At 33.9% G+C, this 20,621-nt stretch overlaps 6 protein-coding genes and 6 non-coding genes across 13 annotated transcripts; 7 read left to right on the plus strand and 5 right to left on the minus strand.

Annotated features, from left to right (window-relative positions):
* Positions 1-658: 658 nt before the first annotated feature.
* K02D3.1 (uncharacterized protein) lies at positions 659-1,709 on the plus strand. The gene is made up of 4 exons (NM_077891.4): positions 659-818; positions 869-990; positions 1,051-1,194; positions 1,243-1,709. The coding sequence occupies exons 1-4, from the start codon at positions 680-682 to the stop codon at positions 1,387-1,389; spliced, it is 552 nt and encodes a 183-aa protein (NP_510292.1). The 5' UTR covers positions 659-679; the 3' UTR covers positions 1,390-1,709.
* Positions 1,710-2,370: 661 nt separating this feature from the next.
* K02D3.2 (START domain-containing protein) lies at positions 2,371-5,759 on the minus strand. The gene is made up of 7 exons (NM_077892.6): positions 5,600-5,759; positions 4,371-4,463; positions 3,481-3,570; positions 3,337-3,439; positions 3,188-3,293; positions 2,811-2,901; positions 2,371-2,583 (listed from the first exon to the last, which is right to left on the minus strand). Exons 1-7 carry the CDS (start codon positions 5,714-5,716, stop codon positions 2,473-2,475), a joined length of 711 nt encoding a protein of 236 aa, NP_510293.2. The 5' UTR covers positions 5,717-5,759; the 3' UTR covers positions 2,371-2,472.
* Positions 5,760-7,390: 1,631 nt separating this feature from the next.
* On the minus strand, positions 7,391-7,479 carry K02D3.t1. The gene has a single exon. It is a non-coding gene (tRNA).
* A 429-nt stretch (positions 7,480-7,908) lies between these two features.
* On the plus strand, positions 7,909-10,079 carry K11E4.1 (Fungal lipase-type domain-containing protein). The gene is made up of 9 exons (NM_077893.5): positions 7,909-8,041; positions 8,866-8,951; positions 8,998-9,049; positions 9,109-9,333; positions 9,388-9,513; positions 9,563-9,634; positions 9,681-9,758; positions 9,803-9,884; positions 9,944-10,079. The coding sequence occupies exons 1-9, from the start codon at positions 7,946-7,948 to the stop codon at positions 10,033-10,035; spliced, it is 909 nt and encodes a 302-aa protein (NP_510294.3). The 5' UTR covers positions 7,909-7,945; the 3' UTR covers positions 10,036-10,079.
* Positions 8,635-8,722, minus strand: K11E4.11. Its single transcript, NR_072453.1, has one exon. It is a non-coding gene; the product is annotated as an Unclassified non-coding RNA K11E4.11 (non-coding RNA).
* On the plus strand, positions 8,640-8,712 carry K11E4.t1. The gene has a single exon. It is a non-coding gene; the product is annotated as a tRNA-Lys (tRNA).
* Positions 10,080-10,244: 165 nt separating the features above from the next.
* K11E4.t2 lies at positions 10,245-10,317 on the plus strand. Its single transcript has one exon. It is a non-coding gene; the product is annotated as a tRNA-Lys (tRNA).
* A 629-nt stretch (positions 10,318-10,946) lies between these two features.
* On the plus strand, positions 10,947-11,019 carry K11E4.t3. The gene has a single exon. It is a non-coding gene; the product is annotated as a tRNA-Lys (tRNA).
* A 268-nt stretch (positions 11,020-11,287) lies between these two features.
* On the plus strand, positions 11,288-13,103 carry shc-3 (SH2 domain-containing protein). Of its 2 annotated transcripts, NM_077894.7 has the most exons (7): positions 11,288-11,480; positions 11,597-11,667; positions 11,712-11,778; positions 11,826-11,978; positions 12,370-12,537; positions 12,581-12,693; positions 12,741-13,103. In NM_077894.7, the coding sequence occupies exons 1-7, from the start codon at positions 11,391-11,393 to the stop codon at positions 12,895-12,897; spliced, it is 819 nt and encodes a 272-aa protein (NP_510295.2). In that variant the 5' UTR covers positions 11,288-11,390; the 3' UTR covers positions 12,898-13,103. The 2 variants fall into 2 exon arrangements, with proteins under 2 accessions (NP_510295.2, NP_001407545.1); NM_001420579.1 differs by lacking the exons at positions 11,597-11,667; positions 11,712-11,778; positions 11,826-11,978 and having other exon boundaries at positions 11,357-11,480; positions 12,741-12,971.
* Positions 12,895-16,673, minus strand: poml-1 (PON (paraoxonase) and MEC-6 Like). Its single transcript, NM_077895.4, has 9 exons — positions 16,587-16,673; positions 15,799-15,922; positions 14,999-15,145; positions 14,764-14,876; positions 14,519-14,611; positions 14,077-14,184; positions 13,852-14,025; positions 13,713-13,799; positions 12,895-13,079 (listed from the first exon to the last, which is right to left on the minus strand). The coding sequence occupies exons 1-9, from the start codon at positions 16,667-16,669 to the stop codon at positions 12,959-12,961; spliced, it is 1,050 nt and encodes a 349-aa protein (NP_510296.2). The 5' UTR covers positions 16,670-16,673; the 3' UTR covers positions 12,895-12,958.
* A 1,742-nt stretch (positions 16,674-18,415) lies between these two features.
* Positions 18,416-19,755, plus strand: K11E4.6 (G_PROTEIN_RECEP_F1_2 domain-containing protein; the record flags this gene model as incomplete). Its single annotated transcript, NM_001129694.1, has 6 exons — positions 18,416-18,592; positions 18,672-18,826; positions 18,871-18,997; positions 19,110-19,309; positions 19,358-19,541; positions 19,588-19,755. 6 exons carry the CDS (start codon positions 18,416-18,418, stop codon positions 19,753-19,755), a joined length of 1,011 nt encoding a protein of 336 aa, NP_001123166.1.
* On the minus strand, positions 18,542-18,594 carry K11E4.8. The gene has a single exon (NR_072454.1). It is a non-coding gene; the product is annotated as an Unclassified non-coding RNA K11E4.8 (non-coding RNA).
* Positions 19,756-20,621: the final 866 nt, after the last annotated feature.

Genomic DNA, 20,621 nt, shown 5'->3' on the forward strand with positions numbered 1-20,621 from the left:
GAAATCTCAGTTTCCAACTTGTAGATTATTAGAAACAAACAAAAGTAATGTTTGTCAATAAACTCTTTAAATCTTTTCCTATTATATATCAAAAATAGAAACATTTTTTTACAATAGCCAGCTAACTTTTGATTACACGGGGTTAAATTATAATATACAAATAAGTTTATGTTGTGTGGTTTTTATTTGAAATTGCCTTTCTCTACTCACAGGCTCATTTCTACTCATTTCAGTTAAAGTTTCCCCTTATTAAATATCTTGAGATAATTCTGACATGCAATATTCATTTTGCTTTTTAAATCTAGCCCGAATTCCATTCTGATTCACTATCCAAAACCTTGTTGTCTTCAAATTCTGCGTCTCTTTTCTATCACCTTTCATCCTTCTTTACAACAAAACCGTTGCTCCGCCCTTGTTGCAAAGCTAAAAAATATGAAAGAGGATAATAAGAAAAAAAGAAAACAAGGGGTGGAGTTCAAAAATGGGCGGGGTTGGAGTGTCATGCTAATTGTTCAAATTTAAAGCGTCATGAGCTACTATAAAATGCTCTTGATCCACTATATCTTTTTAGAACTGTGATGTTTATGTTAATTTTTTCTTATTATTTTTCATTCTGCCTCTCTATTTTATGAAATTTCTAGTGTAATTTTTTTAAAATACTTGTACTTTTGCAGCAATAATGAGTAAATTGGTAGCAATCCTACTTCTCCTTTCTGCCTGCTCTTCCTCGATGAACTGTGCGGTCATAATATCAGACGACCAAATAATATTTTTAGTCAATAGAATTTGCACAAAGTCCATGACTTGCCCATACAAAGGTAGTTGAGATGATAATCTTATAGTTATTACTAAAATTTATCCTTTCCAGAATATGCGTCCATCCAACCACGAGACTGGGTCTGGAACAGGGATGCTGTCCTAACAGCACCCAGCGTTCAGTTGTACAAAGCTGGAAAAGTGCCAAAAATGCAAGTGATCGACTTGTTCCAGGTTTGCTGCAAATTAAAAAAAAGTAATATCAGTAAAATTTTCATTCGTTTTTTTTTTCAGGAGCAGTTTTGTTGCGCTTCAGAAGAATGCCTAGCACGTTGCAACATTGTCGAGATAAGAGAGAAACCATTAGTACAATTTGTATTGGAAAACTTCCCGAAAAATGCGCCAAAAATTCTTTCCTTGGAGTTGGAAGAGTTAAAGGTAGACAGTTTTTTGTTTGTGAACATTTTAAAATTGTTTAATTTTCAGGATTTTGAAAAACCGATTCGCAACTACATCAACGATTTAAAACATAACAAGGATCTCAAATTTGTTCCAGCCGAGGTTGAAGATTTTCTCGACTACTTAGACAGAAATAATGACCGTATTATCGAAAAAATGAATAACTCCCAGTAACTTCTTTCCTCTCTCTCTTTGTCCTCGATTGCTCTATACCCGCCCCCTTTTTCTCTAGTTGCTTCACTACGCTTGCCACCTCGTGGTATACCCCACACATCAGACTTTCTCTCCATTAAGATCTTTTCTACGAGTAAGCTACTGTTAACAACTACCTAAATTCCAATTTTAACTACAATCCAATTCACCGTTGTTAGATTTCCCTATTTATGTAGTGCCCTATTTTTGTTGATTATAATTTATTTTGTTAGCTCCTGAACCAAACTATAGTATTTATGAGCATGTATTTTTTATGAATAAATAAAAAGGTGAACCTTGTTTTTGATGCTTTGGAAAATCGATTTTTCAGATTTTTTTCAGAAAAAAAAACCATTTTTCGCTGCTGTAGTTTGTCTATTTCAGGCTATAGTAGGGCTTCCAGCTGAGCGAGGCGCGAAGTGCAGGCCTCAAGCGGGCCTCACGCCGACGCCGCTGTGTGTGTGCAATGAAGTGCGAAAAGTAGGTAGTTGTAGCGGCCGACACTTTCGTGGATCCGCAGCTTGGCGTTAAACGAGTAGTTTGGTGTGTGCGCAACTTAGTGCGAAAAGTAGTTATTTGGAATCGGCCGACACGTTCGGCGTTCCGCGCCGCACTATACATGTGGCGTGAGAGACGTCGCGCAGCCGACGCCGTTGCGGCAACCTCATAGGAGCCCTAGGCAATAGTATCAATTTTCAAAAGTATGGAAAACTTGCAAGCTTGTGTGAAAAATTTCTGATTTGGTTTTTGTGTCACCAGTCAGCTGAGGTTTTCAATAAAAATGTGCATACAAAATCTACTTGTCTTGCTATTTTCAATAGAATAAAAAACAAAAATAGCTTAAAAAACAATATTGTATTGAGAATTTAAACAGCATAATAATGTTTTATATTTCTCAATGATTCTATTGGTCTCTAACTTTTTTCCGCATCCTAGAAATTGTAAAACGTTTCCCAACCCTATAAAATAAATCAAATTTTTATTCGGTATCCTAATTTAGACAAGTGTATATAAATATCAAAACATAAATGGTAAAAACATTTAAAGTTATCATTCAGGTAAGTTCTAGTTTTCCAAATGGGCAGCACACCATCCTGTCAGCTGATGATTCAATGAAACTTTCGTGCAATCTTTGCTGGCATATTTTTGAAGGTCTTCAAAAAATGACGCAATTCCCTGAAATTTAATTAGTTATGATATGATGTAAATGATATGAAATTTTCGCAAACTAGAGTCAATTTGTGCGTATACTTTATGCTTTTAATCTTTTCCACTAAACGACTCAAGAAAAACAAATGTTGATAAAATTTTTCTAGTTTGTAATCTGAAAACAAAAACTGAGCTCTGATACTAGCTGATGATTTGTCAGCAAAAGCATTAATTCATGTACATAATCAGTATACCTTTGGCATTAATGTATCAACGATGGTTTGTGGAACACCTTGTAGGTACAAATCTGCTTGCACAATCGATGTGATCTTGACACCGTCGCCTCTGGAAATTTTGAAAAGTTTTAGTTGGGAACACAATATTGAAGTTTTTGTTAGTAAATGGGAGCAGAGTTTGTGGGGATGATAGTGCGGCGCGGAACCAGGAACGTGTCGGCTGCTTTCAAACAACCATCTCTTCGTACTACTTTGCACACACACACCAAGAGACTTATTTTACGCCAAGTTGCGGAACACCGAACGTGCCGGCCGCTTCAAATAACTAACTTTCGCATTTTATTGCAAACACAGCGTCGGCGTGAGGCCGGCATTTTGCGCCTCAAAAAACTTACAGGGGATTAAGCATGAGAAGTGTGGGATAAGTTTGGGCTCGAACCACACCAGCAATTCTTGGCGATTTCTCATGATCTACACTAACCATAACTACCGAACGGCTGCCTAAAAAAATTATGTAAAATTCAGGTCTTAATCTTTTTATAACCATCAACAGGATCATATGCGAAACGACACAAATCAAGTGTTTCACGTGGAGATATCAAGCCCATCATTCTACCCTTTGTTTTGTGAAGAATCACTGATGTATCCTGAAATTTGATTTTTGGAGAAGTATAGAAGTTAAACTGACATAGCTGATCTCTTCGACAAGGCTTGTTCCTGCTGATTGGGAGTCCCATTTGTTGCGGTGAAGCCCTTGCGGATGTATCATTGCAGAAACCTAAACTTTGATATGTAATTTTAGTTTTAAGAGTTTCTGAGTTTCTGACATGGTACAAAATTTCACCACTTCTTTGAAATGTTGTCTCATTTGTTTATCTCCCAAGCTGTTCAGCTCGGGCTTAGAAAAATCTAGTCTCTAATTATTTTTCTGTTTCCGCACACAACGATTTACAAAGCAGAGTCAAACGCTACCAAAGTAAACACGTTCCAAAATCGTGTTATCTGATCTGTCGCTCATGTTTGCGTGGTGAAAATCTTTAAAATAAGACAGTTGATGTGTCAGTCTTTCGATGAACATTGCAATTTTATGATCACTGAGGGTTCAAATAGCTAGTTCTAAAAAAGTATCAGTAAATAGATTACATAGAGAATAAGAGTTCAAGAAATCATTCAGAGCTTGTTTCACGATAGGAAAACGAAAATCATGGAGTAATTTGTTATTTCAGAAAATAAAATAGAACACTGCATATAAGCATATATTATGTAAAGCATAAAATGTAAAATGGAGTAATTGTTTCAAATTTTTTCTACTAGGATGTTGAACTGATCAAATATAAATCAAAATTCAACAAGGAAATGTTTTTCATAAATTTTGGAATTGACAAAAATATACCCTAATATTTCAATAATTCATGAATTACCAAAACCTATACTAAATTGATGTGGACTTAAAAATTTTTTGTATCTACACTAGGTTTCATTCCCATACTTTGACTCATTCTCCCTTCATTTATCGGTCAAGGATCACCATTTTTATTCTTTTCCAGTTTTTCCATTAACAAGCCCTGATTACATTACCTCAGCACAAGTTCTGTTCGGAATGCGCCCTTCGTAGCGGAAAATGTAATTATCCATAACATTGCATCTCATGCTCCAAATGCTTCCGGTTTTCTGAAACAACAATATCATGTTGGCCACTGGTGGGAGTTTGTACTCTGACGTAATGAGGGTGATAAACGAAATCGCACATTTATTCTCATACTCAAAAATACATGTTTTCTCGTGATCCCTATAACGATGTAACAGTGTGTCAGTATCGTGGGATTGTGAAGTTTGAATTTGAATTATTAGGTACATACCTAGGTATATTAGGAATTGGTAACTGTGGGGCTGACATATTGCATGTAACAATACACAATTTCTCAAAATTGAACATAGAAAACAAACTTTTAGAGCGCTAGATGTATCAACTATGATCTAAAAGTTGTCCTTTCTACATTAGGAAATAAACTTTTGATTTAAAATTAATGTAGAGCTATCGAACAATTACAGTCAATTACATTATTACTGTCTTCAACATTAAAAAAATTTCAATGACATATAACAGAAACAGTTGCTTCAAAAGCGCAGATTAACAGAAAAAACTTTTACTTCTAGTATCTGCATTTTGTAAATGCTCGAATTTGAATAAAGCATACCAAAATTGAAGGATCAAGTTTATCTTCGGTTTTATCATTATTTCTTTTGGGTTCTACAGGATGCGGCACAATTATGGTAACACGACATGTTGTTAGAAATTCTTGTATATCTCGAATATCGTTCATTCAAAAAAGATTTACAAAATCGCATTATTTGCAACTAACTTTATTTCTCCGACTTCACGAGCTTTATCACTAGGTATCCTACACCTACTGTAACTTTTTTGGGAAAAATGTGAAAGCGCAGAGAATGATAAACTCTAAGTTTAAACTGTTAATGTATTCGAAACAATCTGAAAAATGAAAATTATCAAGGTAAAAGTGCCTATCAGTTTTGCCGCGACCGTTACGCTTTTGCCATTTGTGTTTCCATAATTGCGCCGCATCCAATTTCAACATCAGTTTCTTGTTTTCAATAAGTAAGAAAACACCAGAATCCTCTAAAATGAGAGTTTCCCATTACATTTGGTTGGCGAATATCAATGATTATTTACTTGACTATCAAAACTTTTAAGGATAACTTTCATTTTACAGTGTTATCTATTGATGAACCAATACGTTGGTTCGTTTTCAAAACTTTTTCCCCGCAGTACTTTTTCGGCCTCTAACCTTTTCGGAATGAAGTTGCCATTCCAAAGAGTGCAAAAGATGAAAAACACGGTTTTCAGCGTTTTGCATAGCCGCATCATACGTGGCATGGTAATCGCTGGTCTCTGTGGCAGGCATCATTGTGGTCAATGTGGTGTAGAGTGACGGATTAAAAGATTACCTGGAATTATGTGACGCTGAACTGTTTTGTGGTGATGTGAAAGAAATGATGAATACATATGGTTTTAAATTGAATGCGCAATATTCAATATTGTTTTAGTTTTTCACAAGTTAAATAAAATTAAAGTTAGTTAAAAAACAATGAATCAAAAGCATAGGTACAAAAAAAAAAGAAATGCGAGGTCTGTCGAAACTGTCAATGAATATGCAATGTTCTTCCATCCCCATTTCGAGCTTACGCTACTCGATTGGAGCGATACAATCAATCTCCGTCGGCGGCGGCGGCGGCGACGTCAGACAAGCGTGAAAAGACGAAGCGTGCCCGTCAACCCAGTGGCCACACAATTTTCCATACGGCTTTCATCTGAAGCCAATAATTTGCATCATTGCCCTTCAAAACTGGATATGTTGGCTGGAATTGCATGGCGGACAAAGATTGATATCTGAAAACGCACTTACTGTGTTGCACGTCGTTTTTCGTTTACCGTCTTGGAATGCTGCCAAAGATGAGGGAATGCGATTTGAATTCTGGGTTGGCACAAATTTATTGCCCTTTTTTAAGTGCAACCGGTTTTCTTTTTTTTTTAGGTGGATGGAATTTTAATTCAAAAAATATTTCAGATTCAAGAATTTGAGAGTTTTTCAAAGTCAACATTTTGTGTGAAAACAAAGTGTAACTCCATGGAACACCAAGAACTGCTGTTCACAAAAAAAATATTTGAGAAAACTCCACTTAGTTGTAGAATTCGTCAATTTCAAACTATTTCCAACAGCTAAAGTTATGAAATTTTTTCACTAAAAGTAAATCAATTTTAGTTGTTTTGAGAATGATTGCTTTATTTTGTCACTCTGATCTTGAAAATATTGTTTAGTGGTTTTTCAGTGCCGACCATTTTTTTCAGCATTCTGATCATTGAGTGCTAATACAAAAGCTCAAACTCTTTTTTGAACCCTCACAGATCAAAAGTTTGGGATTAACTTAATTTTTAGTAGCAACACAGAGTCAAATGTACATGATTCTTCTCACACTTCTTGCGTGACGTCGCAGCTTCCTCCGCGAGCACGTCTATAGGAGCACAATTTATCAAAGTTCATTGTAACGTGGGTAAGGTGGCAATTACATACCTGATACGCAAGGGGGATCAGTGTAATAAGTAGTTGCGTGTTCCTGCTCACATGAGAGTATTTTGGAAAACAATGATGGTTGTTGGGATACAAAACTACTTCCGTGCTAGGATCTCAATCAGTTGTTTATTAGAATAAGCGATAAACATTGTATAATTGTTGCATGACTTGTAAGATGTGACACGTAAATAACATTACTATACGTTGGTCAGAAAAATGAGTAATTCTGTTAAAGAGGGGTTCAAAGGGAATTCAAGAATTCGGCAACACTGAAAAATTATCGTAAAAAGTTCAACGACATAATTAATATACTTAGAAGGTATTACCAAGTCGAACGAGTTAAACATGAATAATTGTTTTTCGAGCCATCCCAGCAATATCACTTTTCGAATGCTCAATAAAATTTAAAACAGTATTTTTCTTTAACAGAATAATTTATTTCGTACTAATTAAGCATTTTTAAAATATCAGTTTAGTTTCTTACGATGTTCATTTTACAAAAAGCTAAGCCCAATGCGGGGCTCGAACCCGCGACAACCAGATTAAGAATCTGGTGCTCTACCGCGACTCGCGACTCGCGACTGAGCTAACCGGGCGGCGATTCAACACCTGTCGCTACTTAAATAAAAAAGAAAAATCACGCGATAAACCTGCGATTTCACGTGTAAAATAGGTAGGACAAGAGAAGTTTCAACTAGATATAATGGGTGGAATAGGGGAACTAATTGGATGAATTTTTCCAACTGAAAAAATTGAAAAAAGCAACATTTTCATGCAGTTCAAAACAATATATTTTCGGTATTTTATTCATTTGTTAATTTACATGGCCATTATAAAAAAAAGATTGCAGTCCCCATCAATTTTTATAACAAACCTGAACAGAAAAAACGTTTTCAAGTATCAAAGTTACAAAGATTGACGACAACATGCGGATTGCCCAACAAAATTGATCGAAATTTATATTCATCTACACACATACATTCGAAGAGGCCAAATCCTTTTTCGACATGTTGGGTATCGATATTAATATTGTGTTCAATCCGCATCGCACCTCACCTCGGTATGCCTGTTCGATGCCGTACCATATTGGTCATTCTTTTGTTTTGCATTGTTGGAGCAAACAGTCTTGTGAATTATGATTCGGATTCCGGAAGACGGGTACTTTTTTATTGGCCTAAAATTAATTATTGCAATTGAAAACAAAACAAACTACGAGATTCTCATTATACTTTCCAAACTTTCAAATTGATAAAAAACTTGGTTTATCTTTCTGGCAAATTGGAAATTGTTTACATTCAATTGGTGGTCTCTTCAATAAATTTTGACGCAAGCCTTACGTTACACAAGCGCTGATTTTAAATGTTCAATAGAAAAATATATGTTTCTCTTCTTTGTATACTTTGCTAACTTTCAAAGAACTTTCTTCAAGTAATGTTCTACTGGTGGGTAAATAAAATGAGGAGTGCTCAAAAATATTTATATGAAATTGAAATTAAAGTTGTTTCGAGACCGGTGGAACGTTTATCGCTCCAGATTTTAATCCGAATAATATTAATTAAGACAGACAAACTTTTTGTCTATATACAAGCAAAGTTCTGTATTATTTTTAGATTTTGAGAAACTCTGTACATTCCCCATGTTCTCTGATCAAAATTTTGCCTTGTTCTACCTATTTCGCACGTGAGATGACAAGTGACAAGATCACTTGACTTTTCTTATTTATTTAATAGTAAGTCACGACAGGTGTTGAATTGCCGCCCGGTTAGCTCAGTCGGTAGAGCACCAGACTCTTAATCTGGTTGTCGCGGGTTCGAGCCCCGCATTGGGCTTATATTTTTGTCTTTAAAAAAGGATCCTATAATGTGTGATATTAAAAATTTTCATACATAATTTCTATGTACCTGTCAAAATGTTATGAAAAAGTTTTCATACATATTTATTGGTCTTCAATCAAAAAAAAATTGAATTCTTACTTTTTTCAGTTTCTGATATGGGCTCTCTGCATTGGTGCGACAAACCCAGAAAAATGTGTGGAGACGGAATTTTACGGACAGCAAATTTTGGCTACGTATGTGTAAAGCTTATGTGGACATTCTCAAAACGTTTTTCTTCAGATTTGAGGCAGACTGTTCGGATCTGATATTTGCCGGGAAGTGCCGAGTTGTGGTGAGTTTTGATTTACATATAAGATAAGAAATAAATGCCGATATAAGTCTTTTTTCTAGATTGACGTAGATGATGGTTATACACTTCTCGGAATCACTTTCAAATCTGAGAGCAAAATTCAAAGCACAACGTCGACATCTTTGAATAAGCAGGTCCTCACGAATTTCGGAGCGTATGGACAAGTGCAGACCGACTTGCTGACTGCATTCGGAAGACTATGGAATAGTGGCCTCGGCGCTTATATGAAACAGCTATGGACTGAATATTGTGATCTTTATATTTCGGTAAGTCGTTCGAAAAAAAGAACAAAATCACAATAATTGTGTGCTCTGTTACAGTTCAGTGGTTATTCAATGGGAGGTTGCCTCGCGCAGATGGCTGCAGTGAGATTTCAGGAAGAAAAATGGTGGCCTGCAGAACAGATGTTTTACTTTGGATATGGATCTCCAAGATGTGGAAATGAAGTGACTGAAAATACAGGAAATAAATGAGAAATTTATTGGTGATTTTCAGGACTTTGCATACTATGTTGACAGCAGTCTGGCAGATAAGTTCAACATTGTTTGGTTTAACGATCAAATCCCGGTATTAAACCTCTCTCTGTAAAGTTTGAAACTTAAACATTTTATAGGAATTTCCCACTTCAACTTGCACATTTGGAAGCGCCGCGGCAATGGGTCAATGCACAAGCAGCTACTTTTCCTGTTGTGTAAGAGTGTAGTGTCAAGCATCATCAAATTCCGTTTGTTCCAGACAACTATTCACTACACTTCTTGGTCCAGCGTAGCCTTGAACACATACAACACATGTGCTTCGAACATGTGCCCGGTGACAAGTTAGTTGTTTTGTGCAAAAATAACCTTCGTAAGATTTTACAATAAAAATACATTTCAGCTCCAACTGCGTCAGACCACTACTCTTATTTCGAAACTACGGCAGCTGATGTTAATAGTTTGACATGTACCGACACAAAGAAATTCCCTTAATTTAATAACTGGTGGTCAAAGATAAAGTATCATTTCTCCTGTTACTTGCATCTTGCAATATACTCAAAGAACAAAGACAACCACTGGACTAATACTCTCTCAGTGTGTGATTCTTATCATCACTTGCGAGGCGCCACTTCTCATTTACGACTAATGAGAGATACGCAGCGGCTGACCTATGATTTTGTTTCAATGTTACGGCTGTCGCCGCCTGGTTAGCTCAGTCGGTAGAGCACCAGACTCTTAATCTGGTTGTCGCGGTTTCGAGCCCCGCATTGGGCTTAGCTTTTTTGTTAATTGATGACCGAAAAAATTTCGATTTGACAAACTAATATTTTTTCTAAACTTCTAAACTACACCAAAAAGAAAAGTTTCAAAAATTGATTTTAACTGATCAGTCTTGTGAAATATTAACAATCGAAAAAAGATGCGCAATGTATGAATAACAACCACTTTCAACATTAGAGTGGCAAAGTTCAATTCAGATTTTTTGTAGCAAATACTCTTGTATTGGTATACTTTTTGTTCTTTTTCATCTCCATTATTTTTTATGTAGTTTCCTAGTAAGTATTCGGTTGATTTTTCTGATGGTTCAATGTTCTTATTTATCACGTCTTTAGGGAAAACACTGTATTGAAGTGAAAAATTACTACATATCAACGAGGATATTTGTTTTGATTTGATTTCCGTATTTTCAGATTTAATGTCATGATACTTACAAAATTTGGGTTTTTGATAATTGAACCTACTTGATATTAGAATTTTGTTTAATAAACTTGTTGAAATAAAATTAAAAAGAAACGCCTTGCTTTTACACCTTTATCTGATTGATTTAATGTCTTCTATCATCTATGAGAAAAAACATAAGCATGTATTTCACGTCATCAACTATTACGATTCCAACAATCGGCGCCCGGTTAGCTCAGTCGGTAGAGCACCAGACTCTTAATCTGGTTGTCGCGGGTTCGAGCCCCGCATTGGGCTTAGATTTTTGTTTTGTTTTTGCGGAATACATATTCTACGTTTCTCCTTTTTAATTGGGAGCGAAGTTAGGGTTTAGTTGGAAGTTTGAATTTGCATATAACATTGTGTAAACAAAAATTAAAGTCACAGTCCATATAACATTCTCGATGGAATTCTAGTGTAATTTTTGAACTCACCTATCAGCAAATTACGAGAAACTGACTTACGCCGCACAATGTTTGCAAAATGCAAAAATTTGGTTCTATTGTTAACAAACCTAGTCTATCATTTGAGTGTACATATTTGCAAATAACGTGGTTATCAACAATTTTTATCATTTTCTCAATTTCTACTTTTGTGGTCACTTGAATATTGATTACTGTTATTTGGTAATGACTACCGCAGTTTTGAACGACCCCACATCTTCTTGGGGTGAATCAGCTAAACATGTCAATGCAAGCGGGGATAGATTTGCTGTTAAGGTGAGTTTGTGAAAATATAAATGAATGGGTGGTAAATTTATTTCTTAAGTTCTGTTTTAATCAGTTGAAAATGTTGCTGAAGTTTGTCACTTTAAATACAAAATGTCAAAATTCAGTACATGGGATATGCACCGATACTACAAACTATCAGGGAAAGACCCATTGCGGATAGAGATGCACTTGTTAGGTAAAGTGAAAATAGAAGACAGATTACTAATTTTAACCTTAAAGACATTGCATCAACACTGTTGTGTCTTCTAGAGCAACGCATGAGTATTCTGTAATTCAACATGAAGGGGTTTGAATAGTTTATTTAGTTTTGTCAAAGTGTTGTTAATAATTCAGGTTGTCGGTCCGTATGTTAGTGTATATCAGTTGGACTTATTTCTTAACATCAGCAGTTTCACTATAACATGTTTTCACATTCAAGACGGCAGAACTCATTTGCTCGGAAGATATAAGAATAACCAGATCTCGCACTATAAATACAGGGAAATAGTGAGTTTTTTAAAGATTTAACAAATATTTAAGATCAAAGAAGAGGTGTCATCAAAGAGGAATTTACTGAATTAAGTAAGAGGGATTATTCCATAAACGTACCTAAAATAGAGTCGAAACCTTTTTGAGTTGTGAATTTTCTAAAAAAGTCGAGCGGAACTTGTTTATCAGCATTTTTGATATAAAAATTTGAATTGGCCGTAATACCATTTAGGCGGTACTCTAAATCTAACCGCTTTGTGGCAAGTTCTAGCCTTAATCTTTCAGTCGTAACTAAATGTATATTTTTAACATAATTGATAATTGCAAGTTTGTGCACATGCACTACAAGTTTTATCATTTTCCCAATTCTCTATATTCTTTTCAAATAATGCAAAAATTCACATTTCAGGATGGACGTCATTATTTGGGCATTGTGATGAAAATTGGAAGAACTGAGAAACGAGAGTGCAACGTTTTCATGTTGGATAACGACATCGCCCTGAATGACCTTACAACAAAATTGCGAAGTGTCGATGAACGAAGACATAATAATGCGCTACAGTTGGAAACTCGCCTGGTTATTTTAAATAACATTCTTTCGCAAAATTATAATTATTCAGAGGTCGACACAAGAATACAGGTACACACCGAACATGCTTGCATGCTACCATGGTCCGCTGTCACACGAAGACGCCTGTAGGCAACTAGTTCTACCGGGAGAATTCATCATAAGGTATGTTTCGTTACTTCTATAAAAAAAACAAATTTTGCATTTTATAGGGATAGTTCAATGCGTGGAGAGTTTGCCGTTTCCTATAAAACTAGTCATGGACCTCACGACAAATCAATTGTGCCCAACAATAACATCGACTTTTTCCGACGATTTCAAGTCGATCAGAGTGTTTTGAAACATCCAGTTGTGAGACGTCAAGAGTGAAACCTAATACATTTTTATAATTTCAAATTTTTGTAACGACTACAATGCAAATAAAACTAGTTTATAAATGGCAATTGAGAATTTTAGTTCCATCGGAAATAAGAAGACTCCTTCCCGCTCGGACTGTCACATTTGCGTTGGAAATAGTGGCACCATCGTTAGAGTATAATTGTGTGATTGTTCTGAATAATAAAAAATATAAGATGTCGATTCATTTTATTTTTCGAGTTTTTATCCGAAAATAATTAACATTTGATGCATGCAAATGCATCCATTGTTAGCCGTAGAACTTTTTCAAATCAAAAGGACTGCTTCTTTCTGTTTTGTCAATTTTTCGAACATTCAAATTTGGTAACTGGTGAATTCTCCCCGTTTCCACAATATTTTTGCACAAAAAAGTGCCAGACAAATATGACACATAAATTTCTTTTTTTTTTACATTACAAGTCAAAATTTTGATGCGTTGAATTTTATTTCAGTCTATAAATTATGTCTTGTGTTCATAATTCAGAACGCAATTTATATGTTTTTTTCTTTACGCGCTGATGGGGGCGTTTTAAGTTTCAAGTGGTTCAGCTCCTTTGTCACAATATTTTCGTACAAACATGTAAAAGTATTTTCATTTTCATTATTCTTCAAATGTGTTCAATTTACTATCAATTAGACGCGCTGATTAAGACGTTTGGAATTTGTGATAGAACATTTGTTTGATGTGTAAATATGAGCCTTAACTTATCAGTTTTTAAAAACGAAATTGATTTCATCAATACATATTCAATATTTTGAAATTGTTTTTTTCAAGGAAAACAACTCACAGAGGTTTATCTTTGTCCGTGGGTACAGCAACTCGAAGTATCAAAGATGGTGAAGATGTTATGACATTAAATAGACTGAGTAAATACCTGAAAACTATCGACTTGACATTTTTCATTTCAAACAAAAACTTTAACCTACCGAAATTTAACTGGATGGCAGGTAATCAAAAATGAGCCATCAAAATCTTTCCAAATTGAGCTCGGCGAGCAGCCTAGATCGTACTCCTTCGAACTAACTATTTCAATTCCATTTTTGACTTGCACCTTCATTCGATAAATAGAGTTTCTGGTGGATGACGTAACAAAAATTGATCTACAAATTAAAAAAAAAAACAAATATTCAAAAACACATTTTAAAACCCACTTTTTTACAGAATCATAAACGATGCCAGTTGGGAAAGAAACTCGGGATATTTGTTGTATATTATTTCCACTCACAAAATAAATGTAACCGGTTGGAATCGGTACAACTCTGAAAAATTTTGAATACCGAAAATTGATTGTAAAGCCAGATTTACTTTACAAAAATTTGGTTAAAACAGAAGCATGAGTTTTTAGACTTAATTATTACAATAAAAACAAAAATTTTAAGAAAATTGCTTTTTCTTGTGGGATTTGGGATTTTTGCTTGAGACAGTGATTTAAAAAATACCCAAAAAAGAAATAACGTGAAATTTCCGATAAGTGCAATGAATTATTTTTACAAAGTGTTTGCATACAAGCGAAAAAAAACAGTCAACCCTTGATGATAATGCAGAAATCTACCAAACTCTACTGTCCTGTTTCAATAAAAAAAAAAACTGCACCGTTCAATGATATTTAATGCAAAGTTGGTTCCAAATATACTGGATTTAACAAAAAAGAACGAATTTAGACCAGCAGCCGATATATCAGTGAGTCTGAAATAAAAATGTGGAATGAAACTCGATTACGTAGAAAACTTGCTTAAGAAGCAAGTTTCAAAAAAGTTCAACATTTAAATCTAATCAAAAACTTAGAGTTTCTCTCTTCAAAACATGAACCAACTGAAAAATAAGAAAAATAATCCTACCCTTCAAATTGCTCATCTTTGAATGTTTTTCGGTATTGCCACGCATCATTCTGTTCGTTTGTCTCAAAAACATCGATATTGTTGGTCCTTTTATTGTGCACAAAAACATTTGGCTGAAATTTAAAAAAACGCTCTGGCATTAAACATCTCCCGCCCAACACCAATACCCCAAAGCCATGTTAATTATTGGAATGCATGTGGCGCTGGAGACAAGTAAAACTCATCAATTACTTACATTACTTGTCTCACTGTTGATACTTAATGCTCCTGGTGTCAGACGCCATTTTGGTGGTCCGCCGCGAATCTCTATTTCTCGAGCGGTACGATTGTCGGAGTAAAATGTGAAGAGATGTGTTTGGTCTGTATTGATGTCTTTCGAGTTCTATAAAAATATTCTGTTTCAAAGTTCTGTTCAAATTTATGTTCAAATTTCAAATCAAAATTTCTTACGACGCTTGCTTTCTCAGTTTCTCAACATTAAGTCGCTTTTGGAAAATTATGAATTGTGATGATATTTGGTTAGTCTGTCATAAGTGTGTTTTGGAGCAATATACCTATGTATTTGCTCTACAATATTCTGATAAGATAATCCAATTCCTTAACTTTTTATTGAGCAATAGAAGAAAAAGCTCTGTTTTTGTGAACTACTTCACATTTTCACCTGTTATCGCAATTAAGATTTCCCAGACATCAATTTCCGTATTTTTTGAAATGTACATATTGCTACTGTTCCTATGATTTCTATTGTAACTTTTTGAAAAAGGTTAAAACACATTCATTCACTCTATTCTCTGTCTCATCGTAAATCGGAATAAACATCAAGTATTTCTCTTTAACGTCATGACTACTTAGTAAAGTGCATTGCTTCATTTGAAATTTATCATGTTGCATAGCTTATTCAAAATTGCACGTCTAAGAATTTTTGCATTTTCATCGATAAATGTTAAAAGGTTTGTGATAACTTTCAGAACATCGCAAAAAAATGTTCCAAATCTGAACTTATATCAATAGTTGAGTACATATTAATCAACATACCGTAGTCATATACAGTCGTCCCGTGGTACTGGTAGTTAGTCCAAGAATTCCTGGCAAATTAGGAATAACGCCACATTCTCCAGGAACATGGTTGTAAGTCCTTTTGTTGATATCAATGTGTAATCTGAAACTGTTTCAGTCGTTTTGTTTAAAAAAAAACATAAATATTCTTCAAACTGTTTGTGTTCAGACTCTTCTCATTAATATTTGATTCCCTTACTTTTTCTCGTCTCTTGTCTAAAACGATACCCTAGAAAAATACATGTTTCTAACTGGTGTGTTAATGGAAGGGTTTATATTTACGAATTAGTTGCTCACAATTCTGACTGTCTTTTTACACATTTTTAGTTTATTATACAAAATCACTTTGAGTACTTATAATCGCGTGCTCAAGCACTTAGAATATTACAATTTTTCAAAAGAGATGGTGTACTTTTTTGGGATTTTTTTCCAACGATGACATTTTTTTTGTATTCGGAAACTTATGATCAGATTTTTTGCACTAGTATTTCCCTTTTGGTACATTATTAGATTATTTAAATAAAAAATTCAAGCAGTATTTTTCAAATTGTAGAAAGTCTATTACAATGCTGATTTTTGTTTTTCGTTTTTTTAAAATTTAATTGAGAACCTTTTTTGTGGTGTAAATTCTATGTTCCGTTTTTTATTGTTTTAACACCAGTTTTAGAAAAAAAGTGGGTTGGAGCATTTTTGTAACTGAACAAAATATTTTTCAATAGACTTATCATTATATTTTTAATTAAAAAATGTACCACTTTCCCACTTACAAAAGTTTCCCAAATAGAGTAGTGACTATAGCAAAACTTGTAAAAAATAAACAGTTACTAGCAAACGGGCTTAGCTGTAGCATGTTTCCAAGACAATATGAGCTTCTTTCCCACTTAACAAAGCTGTTTCTCCTCTCTTTGCATTTAAAATGTTTCCCTCGGTTCAAGCTGTCTATTCTATCGCATGGTGTCGTTATGCAACCCTCTATTGTGCATTAAGAAAGAGCTAGTTGGTAGTTGTTGCAAACATGATGAGCATAAAGAAAATTAATATCATAAGGCATTTATCGAATTAGTTTTTCATCTTGTTTCAAACCGGAAGCGATTTGGTATTTTGCTCCTCCTTGAGCTTCATGTATTTCAAGTTGTTAATTTTTGGTTTACAGTTTTTTTTTGTTGCAAATTTCAGATTCAATAAATAGAACATGATATTTTTCAAAAAAAATCCTCTCCGATTTGAATCAAAATACTGCGTGATCACGGCGCAAACTGCATTATTTTTATAGTTGTAGGAAACTTCAAGAAAAAAAATTTAGCTTGCAGTATAACTTTGTTTTATTTCTTTTAAAAAAATTAAAAGCGTTGATTTTACGCGTCAACTTCACAAATAGAAAAATTTGACTGATCAGTTTTGAAATTAAATTTAGAGCTTAGATAACGCAATCAGAAGGTGGGCGTGATGAAGTTTCTTATTTGTTGTTTTCTAAAAATTATTTTTCAGTTAAAAAATTTAAAGTATTTTTCCGGTTTTTCACACACGGAATCCAGTGAAGCATGTTCCTTCCAAGAATAAACGAGTATCCATTTTTTGCAAGTATTTTCAGATGAGTTTATTTCTGGGGAAGAAAAAATTGAGTTAAATTTTATTTGAAATAACAAAAAAAAAAGTTGATACATATTCTGATTTATAAGGTTTTTTTTGTCAATTTTCATTTATTTTTTGAAGGTAATCTACTTAACCGAAACAGTTTAATAATTTCGGTTTTTTGTGATTAAGTTACATAATGAAACTCACTTGAGCATTTTCTGCTCACATCATCCCGTCCAGACATTAATACCACCCACTTAATCTCAAGAGTGAGGTTATTCATACCTACGTCTTAAGTTTATTCGGTTTCGTAGACATGAAACGTTGATAAGGAAATTTGTCACGCAATGTCCAATGAACTTAATAATCTCTCAAAGAACTTTGAACTGAAATAATCGAGATGAAAAATTTGTTTAGGAGTTTTTTAGTTATATCGTTTTCCGAAAAGTGGTTAAGACTATTTCAAAATTGGTATTCAAGTATCAGTGGATCGTACTCAGTGTACATGAGTGATGATCAAGGATGTTGTAAATTTTTACTTTGTTTGTTGACAAATACTCATATAATCCAAATTTATTGATTTTTTAATTTACATGTTTTCATCGCCTTCTTATGCTCATTGCGTAACAATCGCTCTTTGAATATCTGATCTATAATAATAATGAGACATGCAAGTTTTACTGACATACAACAACTGAGTATATGTAGGTGTTTGCCCGAGAGAGTTCTGGAAACACGGAAAGAATATCGAATGTCTGATGTCCAGAATAGGAACCATATTTCCGTTACACGCCTTTTTGTTTCTTTCCTCGTAATCTCTGTAATCTTTATTCTTTTTATTCACTCATTCATTTGCAACTTAGAACCAAGAGAATTCAAAGTCAAATATTGCCGCCTACTCAAGTAGTTTACAAGTTATCGAATTTCAAACTCTCTTACCTGAATATTTTCACTTTACTCACTTTTTTTCGTTTCGTCATTTTCGAATATTTGAATTTTCCAAATTCCAGGACACTCAAAAATGAGCCATGCAAGTATGGTAATATCGGCATGCGCTTTTAATAGAAGTATTGCAACGCATATTTTGTACATCGTCCCCGAGATAATGTGTTCATTGTCTGGAATATTGTCAGTGGCAATAATAGTATATTCGTTCTTTCTATATGGGTTTAGACTGCTGTTCCATTATAATGCCAAGGTAACGTTCACAATATAACAGCATTTTGAAAGCAAAAAAAATAACAACAAAGAGTCATTGAATTAATTTTCAATTTCAGATTCTCATGATTCTGCTCACGATCTTTATCCTTATTTTTTCATTGGATATCGTCTATGTTTGCACACGACAAATATACCTTGCATTCAGTTATGAAAATGATTGTGATTTAGTTTTTGAAACAGCGTCTTGTTCCATATTCAGAAGAATTGCATTGTGAGTTACTACTGTAAAGGTTGAAGTAGTTTTTTTTACTTTAGAACATGTTTCGTTGGAGTCACTACAACTCAGTTCTGTCAAATGTTCGAGCGTCTAATTGCTACAGTAGCAAAAGAGAAATATGAATTTCAAACCCAATGGCTTGGTGGTTTATTGGTTTTTTTTTCAGTGAGTTTATTTTTCATAGTTTAAAATTCAAAATTTCTGAAGTTTACGTGTATGTACCATAAATTTTCGATACAATTTCTCAATAAATAGGTTTCCCGTTTTTTTTTTCCAGATTCTCTCCGCAATTCTTGCAATTGAATGGACTTTGTGGAATGAAGATCCATTGGAGCCCATGACCCATTGCCTTGTATACTCTACATCTGCATCAATTGGAGAAAGAATGTATATCGTGTTCCTGGGAATACTTGTTGTTGACATTTTTATATTGGCCGTTTTTCTAGCTTTATACCAAAATAACAAACGAAAAATATTGTAAGTAATGTAAATGTGAAATAATCAACTACATATATCTTTGATCAGATCCTCCGGGCTTAACAAAAAGTATCAGCAACATGAGAACTTGGTAGTGTTAAGAGCTCTCTTTCCAATGGTCTTGTTGAATACTGTCTTTGTTTCTGCCTATATTTTAATTGCCATGGTAGTAAGAGCATTCCGAGACTCTCTTAGTCTCACAAATTATAAATTTATCGCGATTAACACATTTGTAAGTTATTACTATCTGGTAAAGCATTTCAAAATTGAGATTTCAGATATTTCCTTACGTGTCATTGCTACTTTCTATGACAATTTTGGTGACCACCAGGAACGAGTTCCAGAGAAGACAACTCCGAGAGCTGAACCAAAATGGGAAAGGAGTATCGCAAACTTATTTCAATCTATATCAGCGGCAATGGAGCGTTATTTCCGAGAGAAAATGAATTTATCATAAATATTTTGTGACTAGAAATTGTGTGAATAATGTAAATTCGGGTCATCGTTTTTTTTTAATTGTATAAATTTAATTAATGAATATATATTTTTTTAATTTCTTATTCTGCATATTTTATATAAAAAGTGTTCTATTATTTGTTGGATTGTTGTTTTTAGGGCTATTAAATAGGGCATTTTCTCAATTTTTATATCATAGAGCGCGTATATGGATTTGTTTTTTTTTTTGTTGAAAAAAAAGAAAAACTAAAGCTGTTCTTTAAAATAATTTAAATAGGTATGTATGTATTTGAATATGTGGTTGAATAAAAGCAACAAATACGTGGTTTTGTAGCAATTTTCAGAAAATAGCTAAGCCAGAATACTTCCGTTGTTACATCTTGTCCTATAATCATTTTCAAACAAATTGTTCAGTTTTGTGGGTTCGGTTAAAAGATATAACATGATAAGGTTTCGATCTGATATGATCGGAACACGTTTTCTGTTTTCACTTTTTCAATCACAGACGACTATGTCTGCCATCCTCTTGTCTTACTCTAACATCATTTGAAAAATCTTAAATTGATTAGGTTTTTTGTGGAATTTTAAAGATAGCTTAGTATTGAAATTTTTTTGAATGTTACAATTGGAGTGGCATGGATTCATTGAGATGGGTTCCACCGCAAAAATAATGTTTATACCTACTTCAAATTTTTTGGGGATATTCTTTAAAACTTCTAAAAAGGGAAACGAGCAGTCGAAAAATAAGAAAAAATGCAAAAAATTATAGTTTTGTTTCTAAAAAATTGAAATGTATTTGATATCAAATTTGATAAATATGCTATTATAATGAGTTTTACCGGCATTTCGAAGTTTT

The sequence above is a fragment of the Caenorhabditis elegans genome, chromosome X, assembly GCF_000002985.6.
Source record: "Caenorhabditis elegans chromosome X".
Taxonomy (NCBI): Eukaryota; Metazoa; Nematoda; class Chromadorea; order Rhabditida; family Rhabditidae; genus Caenorhabditis; species Caenorhabditis elegans.

Bases quoted from the DNA above. Each gene is read 5' to 3' on its own strand.
- K02D3.1 (NM_077891.4), top strand. From the start codon at position 680: ATGAGTAAATTGGTAGCAATCCTACTTCTCCTTTCTGCCTGCTCTTCC. The intron at 819-868 runs GTAGTTGAGATG...TATCCTTTCCAG, and splicing joins CATGACTTGCCCATACAAAG to AATATGCGTCCATCCAACCA. The intron at 1,195-1,242 runs GTAGACAGTTTT...TTTAATTTTCAG, and splicing joins TGGAGTTGGAAGAGTTAAAG to GATTTTGAAAAACCGATTCG.
- shc-3 (NM_077894.7), top strand. From the start codon at position 11,391: ATGACTACCGCAGTTTTGAACGACCCCACATCTTCTTGGGGTGAATCA. The intron at 11,979-12,369 runs GTGAGTTTTTTA...TTCACATTTCAG, and splicing joins ACTATAAATACAGGGAAATA to GATGGACGTCATTATTTGGG. The intron at 12,694-12,740 runs GTATGTTTCGTT...TGCATTTTATAG, and splicing joins CCGGGAGAATTCATCATAAG to GGATAGTTCAATGCGTGGAG.
- K02D3.2 (NM_077892.6), bottom strand. From the start codon at position 5,716: ATGCCTGCCACAGAGACCAGCGATTACCATGCCACGTATGATGCGGCT. The intron at 3,571-4,370 runs GTAATGTAATCA...ATCAAAGTTTAG, and splicing joins CGAACAGAACTTGTGCTGAG to GTTTCTGCAATGATACATCC. The intron at 3,294-3,336 runs GTTATAAAAAGA...TAATTTTTTTAG, and splicing joins CGCATATGATCCTGTTGATG to GCAGCCGTTCGGTAGTTATG.
- poml-1 (NM_077895.4), bottom strand. From the start codon at position 16,669: ATGCTACAGCTAAGCCCGTTTGCTAGTAACTGTTTATTTTTTACAAGT. The intron at 14,185-14,518 runs GTGCAGTTTTTT...AAAATTTTTCAG, and splicing joins GCATTAAATATCATTGAACG to AGTTGTACCGATTCCAACCG. The intron at 13,080-13,712 runs GTGAGTTGTTTT...TTTATTATTCAG, and splicing joins ACGGACAAAGATAAACCTCT to AACAATCACACAATTATACT.
- K11E4.1 (NM_077893.5), top strand. From the start codon at position 7,946: ATGCCTGTTCGATGCCGTACCATATTGGTCATTCTTTTGTTTTGCATT. The intron at 8,042-8,865 runs GTACTTTTTTAT...TACTTTTTTCAG, and splicing joins ATTCGGATTCCGGAAGACGG to TTTCTGATATGGGCTCTCTG. The intron at 9,334-9,387 runs GTAAGTCGTTCG...GCTCTGTTACAG, and splicing joins ATTGTGATCTTTATATTTCG to TTCAGTGGTTATTCAATGGG.